At 41.4% G+C, this 23,628-nt stretch overlaps 1 protein-coding gene across 8 annotated transcripts in view; it reads right to left on the reverse strand.

The window, feature by feature from the left end:
* The window catches only part of RARB (retinoic acid receptor beta), a 533,822-nt gene that overhangs the window by 129,324 nt on the left and 380,870 nt on the right, over nucleotides 1–23,628 (reverse strand). Inside the window, exon 4 of one of the 8 annotated variants that reach the window (XM_090046519.1) lies at nucleotides 20,959–21,016. The exons of 5 other annotated variants lie outside the window; for them this stretch is intronic. In XM_090046519.1, coding sequence (XP_089902645.1) covers nucleotides 20,959–21,016 — 58 coding nt within the window. Of the gene's footprint in view, nucleotides 1–10,796; nucleotides 10,887–13,510; nucleotides 13,849–20,958; nucleotides 21,017–23,628 lie in introns of those variants that run through there. 2 more of the 8 variants (XM_090046518.1, XM_090046522.1) reach the window with 2 other exon arrangements.

Below are 23,628 nucleotides of genomic sequence, written 5' to 3' on the forward strand. Positions count from 1 at the left end.
CTAATTTTCCCGTGGATACTTTGAAAATACCACCCCAGTTTCTGCCCTTCATACTTATTCACCAACTTGAGTTTTATGGTTGTAAGAATAGCAGACTTTTATACTATACCAAAATGAAAGAAAACAAAAAGGTCACAATCCTGCTCTTGCTGGTTTTAATTTAAGCAGAATCTATCACAAAATGATATCTAAATGTATCTAAACGAAAACTTAATAAAACTGACAATCTGTTGTATGCGATGCACATATAAAGACACCGTTTTTGGCTTTGTATTCATAGAAATTAGTTGTGAATCTAATGAAAAGCATGAAAACAACAGTCTTTCAGCTTCTCTGCTAGAGTAATAATTCTAGATAATTAAAATGCAAAGCAATAAGAGAAATGTTTTATCATTAAACTGTAACCAGAGCTCTGTGTGAAATCATCCATTCAGGAGACTTGTTTTTCATCAATTATTTGTTATTTATCTGATGTAAATATAAGAAGGGCTAATTAAAATGTATGACTCCTTATGCAGCTTCTTGTCATTAAGGCCAATGAAAGCATTTTGAAGACCATAATGAAATAATTATGTTTGCCTTTAAGAATTCTCTTCAATAACACATGGCAGCACTGCACTAAATTAAAACATCAGGAACTAAATTTCACTTGCATCTATTTCCATTTTAGCTAATTATACCCCCAAGCTTTTCAATAGACCAGGCCCTAAAAATCTTTTGAAGCTGAAATGGCCTAAGGAACAGCAGCCTTTTATAATAATGGACTCTGATGAAGAAACAAAGGTAATGCAGCCCTGGAAGCTTTAATATTTCAGGGTGAGTTATCATGTGCAATCTGCATTTCTCATGAAAAATGGGCAAAAAGCAGTGACTAGGAAGCAAATATGTGTGTTTCATGCAAGCTGATATTCTGATTTAATTTAAATATCTATTAGTTGCATTGTTTCTACCTCAGGTCTTTTTTCACTTTAACAGAAAAAACATGCATATTAGCTAAAAAGTATGGCAAGGCAGAGCTGCAGAGGAAAGCAGGTAAAACAATGGTGTGACTCAGTTCTTTCCATAAAACGGCCACCTCAAAATGTTAACAACTACACAGTAGAGTCCATCACATAGAGAAGAGGCTTTTCCTTCAAGGCTCAATCTGCAAGCCTTCTACAAGTACAGCTCTCACTTCAGTCACTGCTGTTTGTATACCCAGAAGACTTACAGAATCTGGTCCCAAATATGCAGAAAACAAAGGAAGTGGATAAGGAAAGGATATGAGTCAGGTCAGACTTCATACAATGGAGCAAAAAGTGTTTCTGCACAGTAAAACTTTAGAGAGATAATAAATACCACTCTGCACAGTCTCAGAAAAGCAAGTGTGATAATGCATGAAAAAATATAGTGGCAGCTCACACAACTAGTTCGGAGAACACATGAATATATTCAGCCAGAACAATGCAGGTCAAAGGTACTTCTGAAACACATGGAGGAGGGGGCTTGAAAATAAATATTTTATCTAATAAAATGAATACAAAATAATATTTTGAGCACAAAGACTGGAGACAATTTTTTGCCATAATTCAATGTCTCACTGTTTCCCATCTTTGCGCTCAAAATGTGGGTGTATAAGGGAAAGACAGACCTTTAAGCCATAACAGAAAACTAGGTCTGAAAGGGTTTCAAACTGGACACTAAGGATGACCCACCAGACTATATCCCTGAAAGAGACTACTGAGTTAAAAAATTGAAAAATAAATAAATATGCTGAAACTCAGGGCTGTGAGAGAAGAAAAAATAGAGCAACTGCTAGAAAATCTAAGGATATGATGGAAAGAGAGAGACATATATCAGACTTTTATAGACAGTCCTTTGCCTTGTGGTACAAGCTAAAGGGCTATGGCTACTGGTCTCTCTTAGGAAAGCATCCCTCTTTTTTATGAGCTGCCCATCTCAGTGGTACCTAAAAGTAGTATGGACATGGCAGGCATCACCAGGTGGCACTGTTACACAGTCTTCCAAGTTCTTTTTCTCACCATGTGAGCAAATGTTTGGTCTTGGGAAGGCATGCTGGGGTATTCTTAGTTTTTATTATTCAAGGTTGCGTGTGGAGACAGCGGGCTTTGGACAGGGTTCGAATTACACTTTGACTCTTGGAGAAGTCTGCAAAAAAATGGGGCTGCCCATTACAATGCATTAATAAAATTGGAGACCTCCCCAGGTTATTATTTTCAACTCTTACAAGGGGGGCTCTCGTTTCTTATGGGGGGGCTCAACCCCTCCCAAGCTCCCCCAGAAGGAGCTGTGTAAACAGTAGAAGAGTTTGCTCTCTGCCATGGTCTCTGATAGAGTCCATCCTTGAAGCAGTGTGGTTCCTTGGAAACCAGGCATTATGGTTAGACGGAGATTCCTGAAAAGACAGGATTGCCCTGCACCCTATTTGAACACTTCTCTTCTCTGGTGTGTACATGAAAATAAAACAAGCTAGATATAGACTATAACTCAATAAAGAGGCTGACCTTCAAGGTGTCAGATAATTTGCTACCACTTGGCATAGGGATGACTATTGTCAGAATGGGTTACTGGTACTAGAAGAAAGGCCAACATTAGTTCATGGAAAGTGGACAGACAACCTAATCTACTCTTTGTTAAACTACCAGCAATGCACTGTCAGAAAAAATAAAATAATTTGTTTTCTTTGAGGAAGAGAGCGTGACGAGAAGGGGTGCAGATACGGACGTAATAAGAAAGACTGCTGCAGGAACTTTTGGGAACTACAGACTAGTTAGAATTTGATGTAGAATGAGGAGGTTCAACAGATTTTCAGTTTAGTTGCTTATTTGCCTATATAGTCTCTGAACTTTCCTCATATGATGCATATTAAGAACCTAATAGATAGTTTAGTAGTGGATAAAGCACAGAACTAAGGACAGACACCTAAAATTACTTCCTGACTTTGCCACTGACTTTATTTTGCAAAGCTTTGGGCAAGTCATTTAATCTTTCCATGACTTGGTTTTACCAATTTGAAATGTAGAATACGTCCTTCTTTCCTCCCACCTGTGTCTATGCCATGTATCTATAATGTAATCCCTTCAGGGCAAGGTCTCTTTAAACTGAGTGTTTGTACAAAATCCTGGACAAAGAGAGGCTGATCTTGGCTCTTAATAGTACTTCATACACGTAAGAAGAGTCAAGCATGCAAAGGGCTCAGTTGTTCAAGCAGTCTGTGCATAGTCAATGGGAACAGTGTGCAGAGAGAACTTCATAGGATCAGGCTCTGCAAAGAAAAAAAACTTATATCTAAATGTTGCAATGCATTTTTATCACATAAAGATTCCCTCTAAACATGAAATGCACATCTAAGTAAGAATAATATGGTTCCAATGGAAACAGAGCTTCCAAATTGCTAAGTGAAACTAATCAGTGCTAAAACAAATCCTTGACATTAGACATTTACCTATTTTTCTCTCAGGGGATGCACCAAAAGGGTAAAATTTAAATAACTGAAGTGCATAAAACAGAAACCTCTCCAAACTAGGAATGGACTTTAACAATCCTTCCTGGTAAAGATCCAAAACACTCTCAATATTTATTAATGCTCATTCAGCTTTAAGCGTTAACCTAGTTAAACCTATAAAAGTTCCATTTGTATGTATACATTTTCATTCCCTCTAGTTCCATCATATTAAATTTACATATGCCATAGAAAGAAAACTCATTCTGTTTAAACAGGAAGAGAAAAATACTCTACACCCTTAGGATTCTTCATATTGACTTGCTAACTGGTATCTCTCCATTTTAACAAAAATATTTTCAGATGCTATAAAACTTCTATCAGAATTTTAAGGTAGAGTTAGTAATAATGGATCTTTTCCCTAACTCCCAACTAAAAAGACAAAGAAATTAACTTTGTGGGCATGTGTTCTTAAACCACATGATACCCTTGCCCAATTGTCATGCGAAGCAGAGGTTTACGCACTGGGAGTCCATGGAACCCATGCTGGTGATCTGTGCTGAGCTGGTTGCTCACATGATACCTTTTCACTCTTATTTCTAATAGCTGAAATACAATAGAGGAAGCTCAACATGCATTACATACTTTCCTAAAAACTACTTTTTCAAATTAAGCAATGGCTGCAGTCATCACAAGGGTGACTATAGATGAGATAAGTTCCAGGTGTGAACAGCAGGGAAGAATGTGTTCTGATAATACGTTCTGTATTAAACTGTGGGCCATAATGGAACACTTGCAACCCCCTCAGATGTAGTCACCGATGAGAGGATAAATGCAAGGAAGTGAGAAATTAATTCATTAGAGAAACTTCATGGGCTCACCATTTGGAGATTAAGATTTGCACTTTTTTGAACAAGTCAGTCTCAGGTTTTTTTTAAATACTGTGTATTGTTGCTGTGAGTTGTTAAATGGATACCCTACTTTGCCCCACATGGCTGCATTTCTTGGGTAGATGACTCAAGTGGTTGGTTTGTTTTTTAGTGTGCTTTAGAAAGATTACCCAAGATTTAAAAAAAAATGGATCCTAATATCAAAATTAAGTTTCTAAATCCATATTTAGGCATCTAATAAAGTGTCTTGTTTTCAGAAGTACTAAGGGAATAACTGAATGCTCTCCAATTTTGAAAACCAGGCCACTGAAGGTGCAAAATACAGACTCTGAGGACTAACGTTAGACTATCACTTTTAAAAGTCTTAATGTCAAGCCAGGTAAAATAAAAGCATAAACAGTACTTAAGCTGTTTTTGAAGAGGCACTATAAAACTCTCAGTTCTAGATAAAAATGTTTTACTAATTACAGTGGCAAGTGAAAGGAAAGATTGCTGTGACTGCAAGAATGCACAGAAAAATAATTAGTAATTTCTTCTTTACTAGGCCATTTAATTCATTTGATAATACCTTCTCTCTATCTGTAGTCAGCTGCAGGATTTGCCCTCCAACTGCCACTTCATCTGAAGATTTTAAAAGAACTGGTCCTGATATAAGGGATACTCCTTGAAGTCTTGAAGAGGCAGACTATGAAACTTGGTAAGTAGCATCCTTTTCTCTTTGCCTGGGTTTTTTCTGCTTCAAGTGTGAGAGGAAAATGATTTAAAGAGACAGAAAAATGTGACTGTAAATCCACAAAAAACTGCCAGGGGCAGAATGTAAAGTTACTTTCAGTTTCCTGTTTTTAGATGGCTTCACTGCACTTCTTTGCTCTTTCTTCTTTTACTAAATAACATTTTTAATGCCTTCAACATGGGAATTTTTTCCACCTAGGAACACTCCTCCTTGCATTCTAAATTGCTTCTCTGCAAGTGACATCAGGCATCACAGCCTGTGCTGAATTTCAGGAAAAGGGTCAGATTAGCAGTCCCAGACCTCAAGATGGTATCACGACACCCCCAGACAACACTGAGCTGCCCTTATTCAAATGTATCCCATTACCCAGTTACAGTTCCTTTCTAGGTTCTATGACTGGCTGTTGGGAACAGTGCTTCTAACAGAGCACCTGTCCTGTCACTTCCTCACAGCATCTCATGGAGTGAGCTCAGGCTCCTGAAAGCTCATGCTATACAAGTCTATAAGGTACAAATTTAGTGAGTCTATAAAGTGCAAGTGTGCCCTGACTTCTACCTGACTTCAGGTTAACATGGGTAACTACCTCTGTCCTGACAGGGCAGCCACCAAAGGAAAGTCCCTTGTCTGTCCTTGCCTATCAGTCATTCCACTGTGCCCGTCTACATTGGTGCCTAGAGCAGGAGTGATTATTCTGCCATTTTAGAATAGTTATAAGCATTTTTTACCTTGCATTTTCATTGCTCCATTTGTTTTATGAGGGTCTGGACACTGGCAAGTAGCAGTATGGGTCACATTGCATGTGTGTGGACATTATGGCTAGGGACAGAAGGTGCACATAAATCAGTTTAAGTGATCAGAAACTGGTTTAAAGCTGTAACAGAACATAAGTTCAGTGCACATTAACCAGTTTCAAAACAGACCAAACTGGTTCAAGATAAACCTGGCTGAATGTAGTATCAGACTTAACTGATTTGGGTCAAACCAGTTTATGGAACTTCTGTTCCAGGCCCATTCCTGATTTAAGTTAAATTACAGTCCCCCAGCATCCCAGAATGCTTTGCAGCCTTGGGTTGGGCTGTCTACTCCAGTGCAACAGGATTGTCCCCACCCCTCTTCTCCCTAGCCAGAGCGCTATCACTGTTCCTACTAGCTGAGAAGGGGTGGGGGTGGGAAACCCTGCTCAGGAGTGCAGTCAGGTCTGCCTGCCAGGGGGCACAGCAGCCTTTGCCAGGCTTCCCACCCACCCTCCCACCCTCACTCACTGCTTCAGAGGCAGGAGCAGGGGACATGGCCGGATGCAGTAGCCTGAGGGAAAGGAGGCAGGGGGCTTAATTCCCCCCTCCCCTTGACATGGGACAGGGGAGAGATGACAACGAAGCTGTAAAGGGACAGGATGGGATGGGAGCCCCGGTGAATGGTGGAAGGCAACCGTGTGCCCGGACAGCTCAGGGCAGGTGGCTGCAAGGGCCAAGACAGGACCACCAAGTCCCAGAGAGTGACTGGTGGCTGCCAGACACCCTGGGCAGCTGGGGCCAGGTGGCAGGGGAGGCTTGGCCACTGGCGGATGTGGAGGGGGGGGGCGCCATGCTGGTGACAGGAGAAGGCAATGGGGTAGGGGCCTGGGCTACTGGAAGACCTTGGGAGTTACTGGGAGCTGTGGCCCCAGGGCCAGTCGAGCCTGCAGTGCCAGGGCATAGGTGAGCCCTGTCCCCCATGCAGCCCCAGCTGGGGAACGTCCCTTTTGCTGCTTGGTCCTGGAGCTAAGCCCTGAAGGGGGGAGAGAGCCCCACCCTGGCAGGGAGCCACAAGACAAGTGCATCAGGCTGCAACTGGGAAGGCTGAGGCCTGACATGAAAAGACTCATATTCCCAGGAAGGCAGCGGTGTGCCAAGCTGGGAGCTGTGTCCTTGCAGAGCTCCGGTGCCCACCCACACAGAGCCTTGCCCAGGACACTGGAGCTGGGGGCAGCCCTGCTTGGAGCTGGGATTGCACTAGCCACCCCTGAGATCCCTTTCATCCCCCATTTCCTATGAGGCTGAGGCTGGCGCTGAGCAGGGGCTGGGAGAAGACAGCAAGTGGGGACTGGGGCCAAGCCCAGGGAAGAGTGGCGCTGGGCCGGGAGATGTTCACCCACCCCACCCCGCCTGAGCTGGGAGCCAAAGATGAGCACATTCCCCAGCCCCTGTGACTGTAACCGGATCTGCCTCCCACCTTCCTCTCCTGGAGCTCCCCAGGCATCACTGCAGGACCAGAGCTGGGCAGACAGTGGCAGGAGCCAGGCAGGCCACTTCCCTGCTGCCAGCAGTGCTGGGCTGGGCTGGCTTCGGGGTCAGGTGGGGCTCAGTGCTCTCAGGACACGTCCCCGCAGGCTACGGCAGCTTGGCTCTCGGCCATGCAGGGCCTAGCCAGGTTGGGCTGCAGGAGCATGTAGCACAGTGGTCAGCCAGAAGCTGAGCTTCAGAGGCCACCAGGAGGAGGCTGAGGGCTGGCTCCTGTGTGATAAGTGCATGTCCAGGCACTGGGCAGCAGCTCCAGCCTCAGCTGGCAGGGAGCGCTGCCCAGAGGCAGACCTGTCTGTCTAGGGAAGAGCTTAGCCACACTCTCCCCACCTCAGCTCGGCTTTTCTTGGCCACTGAAGAAGGGAAGGGAGGGCTGCTCTAGCGCCCCCCAGCTTCTAGCCTGAACCACTACAGGCATCTGCCTGAGTTTCCAGAATCAATAGTGAATGTCTACTCACTTGCAATCAGTTCGATCCAGGCAGGTTAGACTAACCTGCGAATATTGAATCAATTCAGACTTGGGCTTTTTGAATGTTTGTCCCTAGCCTATGTGCATGAGCACAGGGTAGAACTCAGTCATAGTTTTGTGGTTCCCAGGCTTACACCTTTGGTAGTGTATCCTGGCAGGAAGGGCTGTACCATTTGTTTCTCAGAAGGAATGGACTTCAATACAGGGTACAAGGGTAATTGATTTCTCAATCACATGGTGATAAAAAACTGGGAGTAGTGGGGGATTTTCTGGGGTTTTTTAAAATATATATTAGGCATTTACCTACCTTTCTACAGAATTAAAATTTCAGCATGAAGATTTTATAGTACAGGAGCCTTCATGGGACAGCAGGCCTGTTCAGACATCTGTGTTATGTAGGCTTTGTTACAAGGCAGCCCTGTTCTGTCCCAGAAAGTTTGGATAATTAAAAATATCCAAGTACAGGAAGGGGAAAAGTACAGCTCCACCCTCCTTTTCAACTGCTGCCAAGGCCTTTGGCTTCTAAAGGGTAAAACCTATTTCCTCCAAAATTTCTTGGCTATTTTATGCATAAACTGATATCTGTCCTCATTGGGCTCTACGCAACAACTAGTGGAGAACTGGAAAACCCTTTGAAATCACAATTAATTGTCACCCCGATCATTGCAGCCTGAATTCAGTGTTCTGTTGCTGAGGCCAATTCCTGATTTCCTCTTTCCAGACAGGAATTGGGAAAGAGAAAGAGATGTCTGAGGTCAAGGAAATGGATTCAGAAACTCATCACAGTTCTAATCTTTGAGTTTTCAAGAGGACTGAGTCTAACAGCAATGAGAGCACAAGGCAGAGAAACATTATACAGCACAGCATTTCAGAATACACAGCCACTGAGCCAGGTCTACCCATCATTATCCTGCAAGCATTCCTTTTAGAAGATCTAAAATCCTACTGTATAATGTAGGCTCAATTCATCTTCTGTGAAAGGGTGGTGTATAATTTAGGTGAACAAAATAGGCACTTGGGGCATGTAAGTGAGATGGAAGTGTAATTTGCAGCCTGGTGCATTTCATTACTGGCGTAACCAAGTGTAAAGCCCCTTGGCTGTGGTTGGCTGGAGGGTAGGAGTGCAGGAAAGAGACATACATGGGTAAGGAACATGGCTTCTGTAAAGTGTACTCACAAAGAGGTAAGTGGGGATGTCAGTAAACATAAGGATAACTAACTTTAATATCTAAAAGGGAGTTTCCCCCTGTCCTCATAACTTCAGTCTAAATAAAGTCTTCTAAGTAGAAATTCAGCTCTGCCACACAGGCCCTTTCTGCACAATGGCCATCACTTCAATTGCAAACCTGTCTTACATTAGCACTAGCAATTGGTGCCTCTGATACTTTGCACCTGCAAGAGGGCCTAACAGCGGTGCGCTTCCATTATGGTTTGCAGGCCGTGGGCTGGATGCATCAGATGCTAAAATACAGAATTAGCTCTCTAGTTTCAATTCATTTGTTAAAAAAAAAACTCATGTCATGCCTTTTAAAGAGAAGGCAAAGAAGGCAGAATAATGCAGAGCCTCAGAAGAAATTTACTTTGACCCAAATAGTGATAGTTGCAGAAAGCCATGACAGATTTCAATAATTGTACTGTTTTTTCACTTGCTGTCTTTTTTTATTGGCTACACTTCAGGAGATCAAGCACAGATATTTTAAGTAAAGTATGCAACTTTCAACAACTCCTTCCTAATCATCTAGCACTACAATTTATAACAAACCTGAAAGAAAATAACTTGTTTTGAATAGTTCTTGCTTTCTGTGACACTAGCATGTGACTTACCAAACACACCTGCAGCCATTTGATACTCTGGAATGCAGGTTTCAAGTCCTGCACTTCAAAATGTTTGTTTATCAATTCAGAAAAATGAAAGAAAATACAGCACAGTTTTTTGTTGGACACAGATGTTTTCTAGGACTCCCAGAGCCTGTAGAGAACAAGAACCTCCTCAGTCTATACATTAAAAGAAACCTAGAATTTAGAAGCAAAATTCAGCCTTCTGGGTTTTGTTTTTAGTAAGATTACCAAAGGCTGTCCATTCACCAGGTCTTATCCAGCCAAACCTCCCACCAAAGCCCATTTGGACTTTTTCTTGCCTAAGGACTATATACTACTTGGCTTACACCAACTGTATACACTGCTTTCAAGGACCTTTGAGCTATACCAAATTTATTTTTGTAAATGATAAAAAATACACTACATTTTTCAAGGGGATATTTCCTTCTGAAACCCTGCCTCACATGAATGTTCAGATTATTCCAGTTTGTGGGCCACCTTATTTAGGATTCCTGTTAAAGAAATTATACGCACACATTTATAAAAAAATTTCTAGGACAGAAGTAAATCTATCATTCCTCACACCTGGCTTTCTCTCGTATCCTGACTTACATTGTAATGGACATTACTCAATCCCTATTCATTTTTAGGAGGTAACAGCTATGCAACAAGGAAGAAGAAATTATATCCTGTTTAAAAATATAAATCAGGTATCCTTGTTATCTTAACTTCAGCCTTCTTTTTTTCAAATCTACTGTTATCTGATTTTGATATACTGAACCAAATTACTCAAGTGTTAATAGTGTTTACAAGTTGCATTTAAAACTTCGGTCAGTTTCAGTCCTGTTCTTTGAGTCCATTACTTCTGTCGTAAGTGAACTATTTCTTCTCTTTAATCCATAGCAGTATTAACATCCATAACAGTAATTAATTCCACATGAAATACATATACATGTATGCACACACACAGTTTATATCATATAATGTAAAGTTCATGACTGGGCTACAAATCCAATCAGTTGTGAGAGACCAAAGGGAAAAATAAGAGAGATGTAGTTAGCCATGTTAGTCTGAAGTCAGGCAGAAGGCAGGGTAGACATGCACCTTCAGACTAACTGAATCAGAAATGCATAAAGTGCAAAGTTGCATTTGAACTGTATCCTACCTTCCATTTCAGCTTGCATAGACTCCATAGTTTAGGAAAATTCATAAGATCGCAGGATTGCATTTTGCACAATGAACTGGAATGGGACTGATGGGCTGAAGTTGGAGACAGTATTCTGAATTAAGTGCAGCAATGATCCATTATACCAGAATCTTAGTAGAAGCATTGATGCTGTTCAGGATTGTTATTGGGCTGCTCTGAGTCTCCAGTATGCATGCAATATTCCCTTAACATCAATTTAATTGTTATTCCAGACTCCCCATCTCTATCAGAGAAGCATTTGCAAAGCCTAAATTGATTGCTGCAGGTGTATCATTTATGTAGATGAGCTAAAACAAATTTAAAAAAACCAAACCCACATTAAGTCCCCCTCACCCCGAGACCCACTACCTACCAAGTGCCTAAGACTTTTGAATCTCAGCTATGATTATTGTACACTAAACCACAGAGGTCTAGATAGGAAAGTAAACTGGGAAATACCTGTGGTTAAAATTAAGCACTGTTATTTATGGCACTGGAGCACATTTTAAGTTATTCTGCCCTGTGTAACACAAAAATCTGTTCTTTGTCACCACCTACATGAAGTATGAGATAAAGTGATTAATACGCCAATAAAATTTAATTATTTTAAAGTGTGTTCATTTACACATACACCCGGTTACAGTGCTTACTCATTTTTTCAAAATTAAAAAAAATTAGAGTTAGCTATATTAATTAAACTGAAAACTATTTAGAAAGTACAAAAGTAAACGGCTTTGCTCTATATGTTGTTAACATTCACAGTTCGAATTACAGCCAATCAAATTATAATTCAGGTTCAGACTGATTTTAAGTTGCCCTGCAGTAAAGTTTAATTGTATTACCTACACAATTACGAGACTGAATTCCTGAAGGCACTTTTCCGTATTTCTTTATTTACTCTTGTTCATATGAGTTTTTTTGATTAGTTCAACTTTACTGTTATCAACACTCGTCTCTTATCTCAGGCCCTAGGCAAATGACATATTTACCACTAGTTCCATTCTGATAAGGGTAATCCTATGTTTAACTTGTCCAAGAACAAGCACAACATTTTTCATTTTTTAAGAAGCATGTTTCTGGTTAGCAACAAAGCATGGGAAAGTGCATACAAGCAAAGTTTCACCTAAAAAAATCCTATATTTAAAAAGGATCAGAAACTGACTAAACTGTATTTTTCCTGTGCAAGTTATTATATTATGGAATTTGTGTACTAATGAAGGAAAGTTGCTTAGATGAAAAACCCCTTTTAAGTATCATATAGTTGAACTCATGTTAAAAGTTTTAATCACGGTAAAAAGAAAACACATTTTCATTGTAACATCTCAAGTTTTGTTGCTAAACTATTTTCATAATAAACAGTATTGCCTAAAAGGGATAGGTTCTCTCTCACATCTTAGTATCTCAAATATAGAAATATTTTGAAAATTACCAGGGAAAAATCTACGTTGATTTTTTTCCCAGTCAAATTCTCTTAAATGCAAAGATGTTAAATATTTAAAATGTTGTAAGGCAGTAGTCATTAGTTTTTACAATGCTATTCTTATTGGTTTACTGACCCTGATGCAGTAGTCTGATGAAAAAGTTTCGGTGAGAGTGATAAAGAATTTAATTCACCAGCTACGTGGGCAGGTTTTTTTAGGGGTTTTTTTCTCTCCTTGGATAAACCATACCGAAAGAAAAGCTACATTTATTCTTATGCAACTCTGACCTCTTTGAAAAACATAAATTTCAATCATTGTACAGCTAATGCTGCACTGAAGTGTCAAAGAGTGTGCTAAAAACATTTTGATAGATAGCTAAGTAATTTATCTAAATCACCATCAGAGCAGTGGAGCATCCTGCTAGCTCTTTTATGAAGAGTATAAGGTGATGCTTTCTGGTACTTCTTGTCATTTCTCAAAACTTGAACTATGGTGTTAAAACACTGCCACTGTTTACCGTCTACGTTCCTAAGAACCATGTCAAGATCAGATAACAGAATAGCACATTTTTTAAACTACATTACCAGTAACTCTGCTTCCTCTGCTGCTAGTCTGAGCCTTTGACTAAACCTGAAGGTATGGAAATAATTGATGGTTAAACACAAGGGGTGTTCACAGTTAGTAGTTTTCTAGCAAAACAGCAACTTCTTATAGAAACAAAGTAAAGAAGAAAGGTGGCAGAAAGGTCAGTACAAAGAAATATTGCCTTTTCTTTGGGAGGGAAACATTAAGGGAAGCCTAAAACTACTGCCTGATTTTGAGATCAGCACCAACACCATACAGTTTAAAGTCTTTATAAAAACTGTACGAAATGGCATTTTAATTGCATGGCTGCACAGCTGAAATGCACATGAGAAAAATATGCAACTGGATTATCGGATGTGATGGGAAATTCAATTAAGGGAAGCATAGGAAAAAAAACTACAGCAGAGATATGCAAATTTCTTCTTCAGTGGTTAGAGTTTAAAAAGTGCTTTACTTTCTTATAATTTTGAGTGTTTCTGCTTAACTGCAAAGCTGTTTTAAGCGCTGATACACTGCGTAAAAAGGGAAAAGCACAACCTCCTTCCCCCCCAAAAATGTTTGCACAACCACATTTCACACCAAAAGCCCCCCTTTCCCACTAAACCTAATCAAAAGGATTGTAATGCATGCAAATACAGATATCTATATAGATATTTTTGAACTAGAAAAAATAAGAATGGGACCTACATTGAGCACTGTGCCGGTGTTGCCACTCTGTTTGTGCCAATCCACTGAAGCATGCTTTCAGAGCCTTCTCCTGGAGCATGCAGGAAGACGGACTCGCAGTGTAGAAATCCAGCATTTGACCGGGGCTCACTGCTAGCACATCCATACAGTCAAACATGATTCCCCCTCTACAGAATGCCTGCAAAAGTGCTTTTCTCTAGGTGTGGAGGAAAATGGCATATAAAAGTACACCCAACTCCATCAAACTCTGCCCCTTTTTTGGCACGTAGGCTGTTGGTCTTTTTCCCAGACCAGAATCATGAATTATGACAGACAACACAGCTAAAAGCCTGTAATTGATCCAAATGATCATTTACCATTTTCCAGGCTGCTCAGCCAATCCAGCAAGACAGGGGGAACCAAGCTGCCCTCCAAGTTTCAGTTCCAGTCATTTTTTTGCAGAAATCCTTCAGAATCAGTCCTGCCTCTTAGGCTGCTGCCGAATATACAATCTTTTGCACCTCACACATTTTACCCAAGTCCCAGGAATGAAACTGCTTTGATAGGAACTCAGGATCCCCCTCAGGAATGAATAGATCCTTCTGCCTCTGAACAGCTCACTTCCTACTACTTGTGTCACACAGAATGAAAGATTGAATTGCCTAATATATGCGAGTGAACTTTCTATGAACCCTTCCCAGGCTGCTAACCTTCAAATGACCCAACCAGTCTGACATCACCAACTCCCAGGATTCTCACACAGCTTAAAAACTCCCAGCAGCCCTGCAAAAGCAGACAGGCAGAGAAGCGGGCAACTACTAGTTGTAGTCTTTGGATTTTTTTTTATTTACCTTTAAATAAGTAAGATTAAATAAAAACAAAGGCAGGGATGACATGGCACAAAGGCTCCTTCTGGGTGATGTGTGCACAGTACCCCTTTTTCGTGTGCATAATCTTTTTATAGGTATGTGGATTATTTTAAATTTTCTATTTGATTTCCAAAATCTTCTGCCCCCCTCCCTCCCCCTGGGGATCCTATTCACTACAGCACCATGACACAGCTGCTGATAGATAGCAACTTCCCTGTAACATCTCAGCTTGGGTAGATAAGTACTGAGAACCATCACACACAAAAAACTGCGTCTCTGTTTAATCCCAGGTTAATTGTTTGGCTGGTATAAGTAATAAGGAATCCCTGCCAGGCTGGAGATAGAACATCCATCATAGAAAAATAAGGCTGGGAGGGATCTCAGGAGGTCATCTAGTCCCACCCTATGCTCAGAGCAGGAACACGTATCTCTAAACCAGCCCAAACAAGTGTTACATTAAGAATCCTCATGGGCCCGTAGCTAGGAGAGGGCAGAGTGCTTTGTACACTGAACAACTCCCTCCTCCCCAACCTCCACCACCTCTCCAAACTTCAGTTCAATGAAACTTTGCACCTGATCCACCCTGAGTTCAATTCTGCAGGGTGCTCTGTGCTACTGAAAGACATGCAGAGATCTGGGGGTGGGGTAGTTCATCACCAGAAGAGAGAAGCTTCCACATGGGGGGACTGATTCTGAGATGCAGAACGTGACCCAGGGCTGCGCCTACATATAGATCTCATCAAATCTCAACATCTGCACTGAAATGCACCCTGGTGACTTGAGGAGAGAAGTGGAGGCAGGATGTGGGACAGGCAGAGATGCTTAAACTAAGGTTACCATATTTCCAGTTTCAAAAAAGAGGATACCTAGGGGGAGGGGTAATATGATTGTGAGGGCCCATGCTCTGCCCCTGCTCCTCATTCCCAAACCACAGCCCTTTAAGTCCCGCTGCTGTCTCTCACTCCCAACCCACAGTACCTCGCTTCCCAGGTTGGGAGTGGTGCCCCTCACTCCCAACCTGCAGCCTGCCCCCGTTCCTGCTGATGCCCCTCACTTCCAAGCCACAGTGCTTCTGGTCACTCCTGACCCACATCCCCTTTTTCTTCCCCCCCCCTTCCGGTGCCCCTTACTCCTGACTCGACCCCTGAAGGACCCCCTAGCCCTTTCCCTCCTGGAGGGGTACCTTCCCTGCCTCGCTACAGCCCCAGTTGTGACAGCCACCTGGTCCCCTTGTGTACACTCCCCCTCCCACCCACCCCCCAAGCCCTGGCCTTACCTGCCTGCAGCTGCTGGGGCTTCTGAACCGACATACGTGAAGCCCCTCCTCTGCTCCCTCCAGCCCCAAGCAGTGCAAGCCAGGAAGTACAAGGAAAGCAGAAGCAAAGCAAAATCCCAGACATTTGCTGATATTTTAAAAAACCACCTGGACAGAGATGGAAGGACCCAAAAAGAAGACATGTCTGGGAAAACCCAGATGTATGGTAACCCTACTTAAATACAGAAGGATGACTATTCAATATGGTGCAAATCCCAGGCAAGTAAGTACAACCTAAGTTCTGAGTTGTGTGCTGCTCTGCTCACTGGGGAGTGACAGGAGTCTGCCCCCCACCAGGCTACTATGGGGCCACCACAGCTTTGACAGATCCAAGAACCCTTGTTCCCTCAGAGGAGACCCATCTAATGGGGCACTAAAGGCAAGTCCAGGAAGTAGCAGATCCTTTCTCGCACCTGCTCCCTAAACATTGTGAAAAGAAGGTCCAATGTGGGAATAAGTTTCTTCTGCCTCAGTATTGCTGCTGTGGGATCATCTCGGGATGACAGAGGAGGACAGGATGTGTCCCTCTCTATTCTGTTGTTATTTCTGGATCCTCGATTTCTCCTTCAGGCATCATGAGGATCAATCAGCCGCTGATAAACAGCCCTTCCTCCTAAGTTCTCAGGCAAACAGAACATTTTCTTACAGCCTAAAGATGTACACTGGGCACAGCACCTTGCCAGCTCTCTAGCCAGAAGCCTCTGATCCCCTCACCTCAGCTCACTTTACCTGATTAGATTATCATTAACAAAAGTGCTAGGTTCAGCCATCTCATTGATATTTTGGTGCTGCTCTCACTGTTTTATATAAATAACCTGCTCTCTATACAATCTTGCTTATGGGTATGAATTCCATCTGAGTTTTACTTGCATGGATTCCTATAGGTATGTGAATAATGGGGAAATAAAATATATTACCATGTTCTGAATCATTCCTCCCCACCCTACCTGCTATCTCCCATTAAAATTATTTCAAAAGTAGCTTCAGTTTTAGAACCTGACTTTAGAAACTTGGGGTCTGAGCATTTACAGCTTGTCTTGCTCCTGGGTTAAATTTTCACAGGCACAATAGGAAGCTAAGAGCTTAACTTCCATTGAGATGGGCACTTTACTTCCTTTTGTGTCTTAGAAACCCTTTTCCTCTTTAAGTTGATTTTGTTGGTGAGTCAACGTTTCTGAAAACTGGACCCTGTTTGTTAAGCACCCCAAAACAGCAGATACTTTTGCAAATGTCATTGTCAGTCTGGTGCAGCTGGGAATCCTGTGTATGGAAAAGGCTCTTACGGGAAAACTAAAAAAAATACTGACAAGAGATTCACTCTGGGACCTGCCCAACTTGCCTAATGGATGTGATGTTCTTTCTCTGCAGAAAATCCTTTGATGCATTAAAAGCTTGGTGACAATGCCTGTAGACTGTATTAACAAAACTTTGTGCAAAGATTCAAGAAGTTAAGAAAAAAAAACCTTTGTCCCCTGAAACTGATATATCCATACTTGAAAACAAACAACCCAACAAAAAGGCCTATTGTAATCTGGAAGTGAAATCCTTTTGAAGAGATAAAAACAAAAGCTTTTCTTAATGGTTTGGTTTTTTTGCCTCTTAGAAAGAAGAGACTTATCTGCCTCCACAGTAGGCACAATCTCCTTCCATCTCCCATCTTGGTAGAAGAACTATAGAGCTGGAATTTAACACTGGCATCCAAGGGCTTTTAGTCTGTCGCTCCTACCCTATGTTGAAACTGCTCCAACCAAGTTTCTAAGTGGCACTTATATTGCCATGTGAAAAGTATATACAAGTCATGGTTACTCAAGTAAGAGATCTGTTTGTTTCGGTACATTAAAACAAATTTCAGCATATCAAGCACTTGTCTCACTATTAAAAGGTGGGAGTAAAAGAAATGGTACACCTTTGACTGAAACCTGATTTTATCATGTTGCTAAAGATTCTTTTACGCTTTTCTCTTTTTTTTTGACTTGGACAACAAAGACTCTTTAAAAGATGCTATTTTCCAGTGAAATAAAATGAATTTTCTTAAGATGAGCCTACAAGAAATGTTAGGGATGTCAAATGCATCGTGATTAAGGTGTCTAGAAAGATTTATACAAAATGCATCTTCTGCCAGTTCCCAACTTGGTACGGAATGGGACTCTACAGTCCAGGGCTCTAGGGTAGCATGGAAGATTAGACCAAGAAAAAATATAAATTACCTTGAGGAATTACAGGGGATAATATAGTGTTCACAAAAATATTGTTATGTTTATTTTATAACAGTTCTTATCAAATCAATTTAATTTAAAGCCTATTTGCAGTACTTTTAAATGCAGATAAGTCACTGGCAACTTCTGAAAATGTGTGTCAGTAAATCATGCTTAACTGCATATGAATTGAATAAGATAGCTTTTTCATACTATAGCTAAATGAGCCAGCTTGTTCATTATGTTTTATTATGAATTATAGTTGTGATAATGCTTACAGTTATTACTGAATCCACGTGTAATTAACAAATTCTTCAAATAATCTAACAGTTCACTTCTATTCTACTTCTTCCACTTTCTATAATGTGTTAATTAGTTTAGTTATCTCTTCCAAGGTCTTGCTTCTCTGTAAATTGCATGCTTGCTTTCTTTTAAACATAAGACCAAAAAAGCTACATTCAAAAACGTATTTTTGCAAGAAATTATTATTGACACCCACAGGCATACACATTCTATAGGACTGGTCCTAACTATAATATTGTATTATCCCATCAATGTATATTTCTAACTCAGTTAATTTAAATGTAATGAAGCGTCAATTATTGACACATATTTTAAAACCCTTATCACATTCTTATACACATTCAAGTGGAAAAGAGCTCTGCAAAGTCTTCTCATTAGACCATCAAAAAAACCTTCTGATTTTATAGCCCAACTTTGATCTGTTTTTTCTCAGCCTGGGGTGGCAGAAACTTTACAATAAACATATTCTTAGTCACAAGTGAAATAAAAAGCAAAAGTTCAAGTAAAAAATCTATTTCCTTCAGTGTTACTGTATATTTGTCAGTGTGACATAGCACATTTGAAACCTATAATCATAAAACAAAAATTTACAGCCAGGGTTTAGGGTCTACATCTGTTTCTCTGGTTTCTGTACTGCAATTACCCACTGGACAATTCAGAATGAAATGTCATGAATCATGTTCTGTGCATGTTTGTGCGGTCACTTTTGGTAAAGGAAAAGAGTGCAATGCTACCTTGTACACTATACAGAGGAAGTGCTCCAAAAGTAAGTTGAATGCACTGCAAGCCATTATTTTACTGGGATCAACAGGCACAGCTATAGCATGGAAATGAAGAATGCACTCAAAACATCTTTAAAAGAAAATAAGTTGGTGGAAGTCCACCTTTTAATATACATTTTACCATTAATCATATATAAATCTTTCTTGAAACAATTTTGACAGCCCAGTAAATGGTTACTAGTGAGTGATGTGTATGCTTAAGCAGCGAAAGCAGAGACAAAGTGGTGTTTTCTTCTATTCCCTAGGCAAGTGCTGACACTGAGCTTGCTGCCTCAACTCTGAGACTCAGAGATTCCTTTGTGTCAGTTGCCGGGAGAATCACTGGCAGTTAAATCACTGCCCATCATTCACAGGCAGAGGCTTTGATTTTTACCTCTTTATTTGGAATGGATGCTAGTATGATGTATTACTTGCCTCCTTTTCCTTCCTTAAAAAACTGTGATATGGGATTTAAAATCTGGTTACCTAAATCCCAATATAATTTATTGTATCTACTTGTTAAAAGTTGAGATGTTTTGTAGATTTCAAAGGTAAGAATGATATTGATGAGTTGGGGAAATAACTGGATCAGGGGAATGGCAGGGAATTTGGAGCACAGCTCTTGAAAGAAGGGCTATTCAGCACATAACAGGAATGGAAATAGAATGATGCCGTACTGAACCCACCAACAGGAACACACAGTATAAATATTCTGACTGGCACAGGAGAGAGAGTTTGGACAGATGTGAAAAACAAGTAGTCAAAGGGGCAATTTTGGGTTGCTGTGTTCCAGTCTGCAGACTTTAATGTAGGTTTCCACATAACATGAGAAATGTCTGAAGGATCAGATCCTAACATTAGGGTTATGCACTAGATACATCAACAACAGTAGGCAAAGGGGTTATCAGCACATAACAGAATTTCATTTGAGAGGGGGTCACCCCTACAGAATGCTCCTGAAGCAGCAGCCAGCCTATGAGGGGTCAGTTACTGCACATGCACATGGCTTTTTGTTTGCTTGTTTTACCATTAGGCATGTATTTGTAAAGATATCTTTGAAAAACTATTATTGTATAGCCTAAAGGATATTACTACCGCTTCTACTATTTGCAGTTAAAGGCATCTAACACTATAATGGCTGGTTACAGTGTACACTGCTTAAATTGGGTATTTGATTTTCCCTTTCCTGCTGCCTTAAGCATTAGAAACACAGGTATTGCCATACTGGATGAGACCCCAGGGCCATCTAGTCTGGCATCCGGCCTCTGATGGTGACCAATGCCAGATGTTTGAGAGTTAGTTAGAAAGACCCCACAGTGCACGTTAGTTCTTATTCTGATCTCTAATGGAGATTGGCTTAGCACTGAAGCAGGAGGTTTACTATCCCTTCTAAAATTTAGCTCATTGTAACTCTAGATATTCCTGATATCTATAAAAATATCAATCCCTTCTTGAATCTTGATTAATTCTTGTCTTCAGTGACAGAGAGGGATTTTCTGGCTTTTAGACAAGGACAGATCAAGAGTTTAAAAATATTAGGCTCCAGCAAGGTTTAGAAGTGGCTGCAGCATCATCAGGATACAGCATGGAGAGGAAACAGGCGATGTGAATTTTTTAGGGCTCTAAAAGAAAAAGATCTATTCCAAGTCAACTACAAACAGCTACATAGAGGGTGCATCTACATGTGAAATTAATGAAAAGCAATAAAGTCTGGAGCAGTTAGTGCTGGAGTAAATTGCTCCTGGGCACAGTGTCTACATGTGTGTCTGGTACAGCAGCAATTTGAGCCAGGGCAGAGCAGGTCCCCAACTGGCTGGGCTGACTAGGCACAATTTATACCCTTGGTCACCATCTACTCATGTGTTTCGGCGTGGTAAAGTACTCTGCCAACAATACTATCCTATGGCAGAGTTAATTTGTTTACTGGGCCCTAATACCAGCACATATGTAGACTTTGACACTTTACTACAAAGCTAATTAGTTTATCTTGCAGTAAAGTGCACATGTCGATGCACCCGCTGATTACCTTGATCCAAGCTTGTTATTTGAGGAATCCAAAATGCAGCATTTATTAAATGATTTGCCTGTAAAAAAAAAAGTTGGAAAATTATTTATTAAAAATGAACTAAAACCTAATGTTTCAAGATTAATTGTATAAATACATTTTTACAGCTAGATTATAAGTTACACACAAACAGTCATAATAGAAAGACAGAGGCAGCCTTAACTCTGCTCTGACATACTGAATTATATAATCCAGTGAGAATGGGGATTAGGGGAGCTATAAAATGCAAGCAGAAGCAGGTTGGACTATGTGATCTCTTGAGGTCCCTTCCAGCCTTACTTCTCTATGAAGTGTGCTTGGGCTATACCCTGAGCATAAAACTAATTTTGAATGTTTAAGTGATACATAAGCCTGTGTGCTGGTGCCCTGCACATTTTACTCAGAAGTTACATTAGAAGGCATTGGGTAGAAGGCATGAGATGTTTACTGCAGAGCTGACTAATTAGATTTCATAGATATTAGGGGTGAAAGGGACCTCACAAAATCATCTGGTCCAGCCCCCTGCCTAAGGGCAGGAAGTCAGCTGGGGTCACAGGACCCCAGCAAGATAACCATCCAAATGCACCTTGAATATGTCCAGAGTTAGGTGCTTGCACCACTTCTGGGGGGAGTCTGTTCCAGACTCTAGAGATTTGAATGGTAAAGAAATTCTTCCTTATATCCAGTCTAAAATGGTTGTCCAGCAGTTTGTGTCCATTGGACCTTGTTTTCCCTAGGGCAGCCCTGGTGAAAAGATGTTTTTCCAGGTCCTGATGTACATCCCTGATATACTTATAGGTTGCCACCAAGTCCCCCTTAGCCTACGCATTTCCAAGCTGAAGAGTCCCATGCCTCCCAGCCTCTCCTCGTATGGCCTGCTCTCTTGACCTCTCATCATGCACACGGCTCTTCTCTGGACTGTCTCAAGCTTCTCCATGTCCTTTTTAAAGTGTGGAGCCCAAAGTTGGATGCAGTACTCCAGCTGCAGCCTCATTAAGGCCAAATAAAGTGGGAGGATGACATCTTGGGTCTTGTTTGAGATGCATTGGTAGATGCATGCCAGAGTTTTATTTGCTTTGCTGACCGCAGCATCTCATTGGTGACTCACATTCATCTGGTGGTCAATCATAACCCCCAAGTCTCTTTCAGATGTAGTGCTAGTGAGTATAACACTGCCAAGCCTATAGGTATGATGTGGGTTTTTCTTCCCGAGGTGGAGCATGTATGTTGAAGGTCATCACGTTTGTATCTGCTCACCTTGTGATCCTATCCAGGTCACCCTGGATCCCCAGCCTATCCTCCAGTGTAACAGCACTTCCCCATAGTTTGGTGTCATCCACGAACTTAGCCAGTTTGTTTCTGACACCCAAATCCAGATTGTTAATGAATAGATTAAAGAGTACCGGTCTGAGTACTGAACCCTGAGGGATGCTACTGGTCAACATATGCCATACTGACTCAGTTCCATCAAAAATCACTCTCTGGGTCTGACTGCAGAGCCAGTTCCTGAGCCATCAGACTGTAAGGTTGTTGGGGCCGCAGTTCCCCAGTTTTTCCATGAGGACATCATGAGAGACCAAGTCAAAGGCTTTTCTGAAATCCAAGTAAATTACATCAACCTGCCCCCCACCCCGGTGATGTGTCACCTGGTCATAGAAGGAGATTAGGTTGGTCAGGCATGACCTACCCAAAACGAAGCTGTTTCTCCGAATGGTGCCTTTTGTCAGTCTGTTGTTGATTAATTCTTTGATAATTTTTCCAAGATCTTACCAGGGATTGAGGTCAAACTGATTGGCCTGTAGTTCCCAGGATCTTCCTTCCTTCCTTTCTTAAAGATAGGCACCACGCCGGCCCTCTTCCAGTCTTTAGAAACCTCTCCTGAATGCCATGAGTTCTCAAATAGCCGCACCAATGGTTGAGCTATAATGTCAGCCAACTCTTTTAGTACTCCTAGGTGCATTCCATCAGGGCCTAATGACCTATGGATGTCCAGTCTCTCAAGGTGTTCCCCCACAAGGTCTTCACTAAATGTAGGCATATGCTCACCTGTACCTGCATAGTTCTGTGTCCCTTCAGGCAGGATGACCCCCTTGGACTGGTGGAAAACTGATGCACAGTAAACATTGATGAGATTAGCTTTTTTCTGGGTGTTGGTTGTCAGCTGCCCCATTTGATTAAGGAAGGGTCCAAAGTGTATTTTTATTTTGACTTCCTACGCATCTAAAAAAGGATTTTTTCATTGTCCTTGATTCCTGTACCCTGCCTGAGCTTGATATCTGCCCTAGCTTTTCTGGTTTGCTCCATACAGGTGTAGGCCAGTTATGCATAATCTCCCTTAGAGGTATTTCCCATCTTCCATCCCTTATAGGCTTTTCTTTTAAGATTGAGGAGGTCCATGAGTTCCCTATTTAGCTAAGGGGGTTTCTCAGCCCTTTTACTATCTTTTCTGTAGGCTGGAATGAACTTGCTTTGTGCTTTTAGGATTGCGTCCTTAAGGAGCGACCACTCTTCTTGGACACCCTTTCCTGTCAGATCATGATCCATCAGGGCCTCAACAACCAACCTCCTAAGCTTGTAAAAGTCAGCTTTCCTAAAGTTAAGGATTTCTGCATTGCTGACTGATTTGCCACCTTTGCAATAAATAAGGAAGGT

Source organism: Crocodylus siamensis, chromosome 5, assembly GCF_052110815.1.
Source record: "Crocodylus siamensis isolate JL-2025a chromosome 5, ASM5211081v1, whole genome shotgun sequence".
NCBI lineage: Eukaryota > Metazoa > Chordata > Crocodylia > Crocodylidae > Crocodylus > Crocodylus siamensis.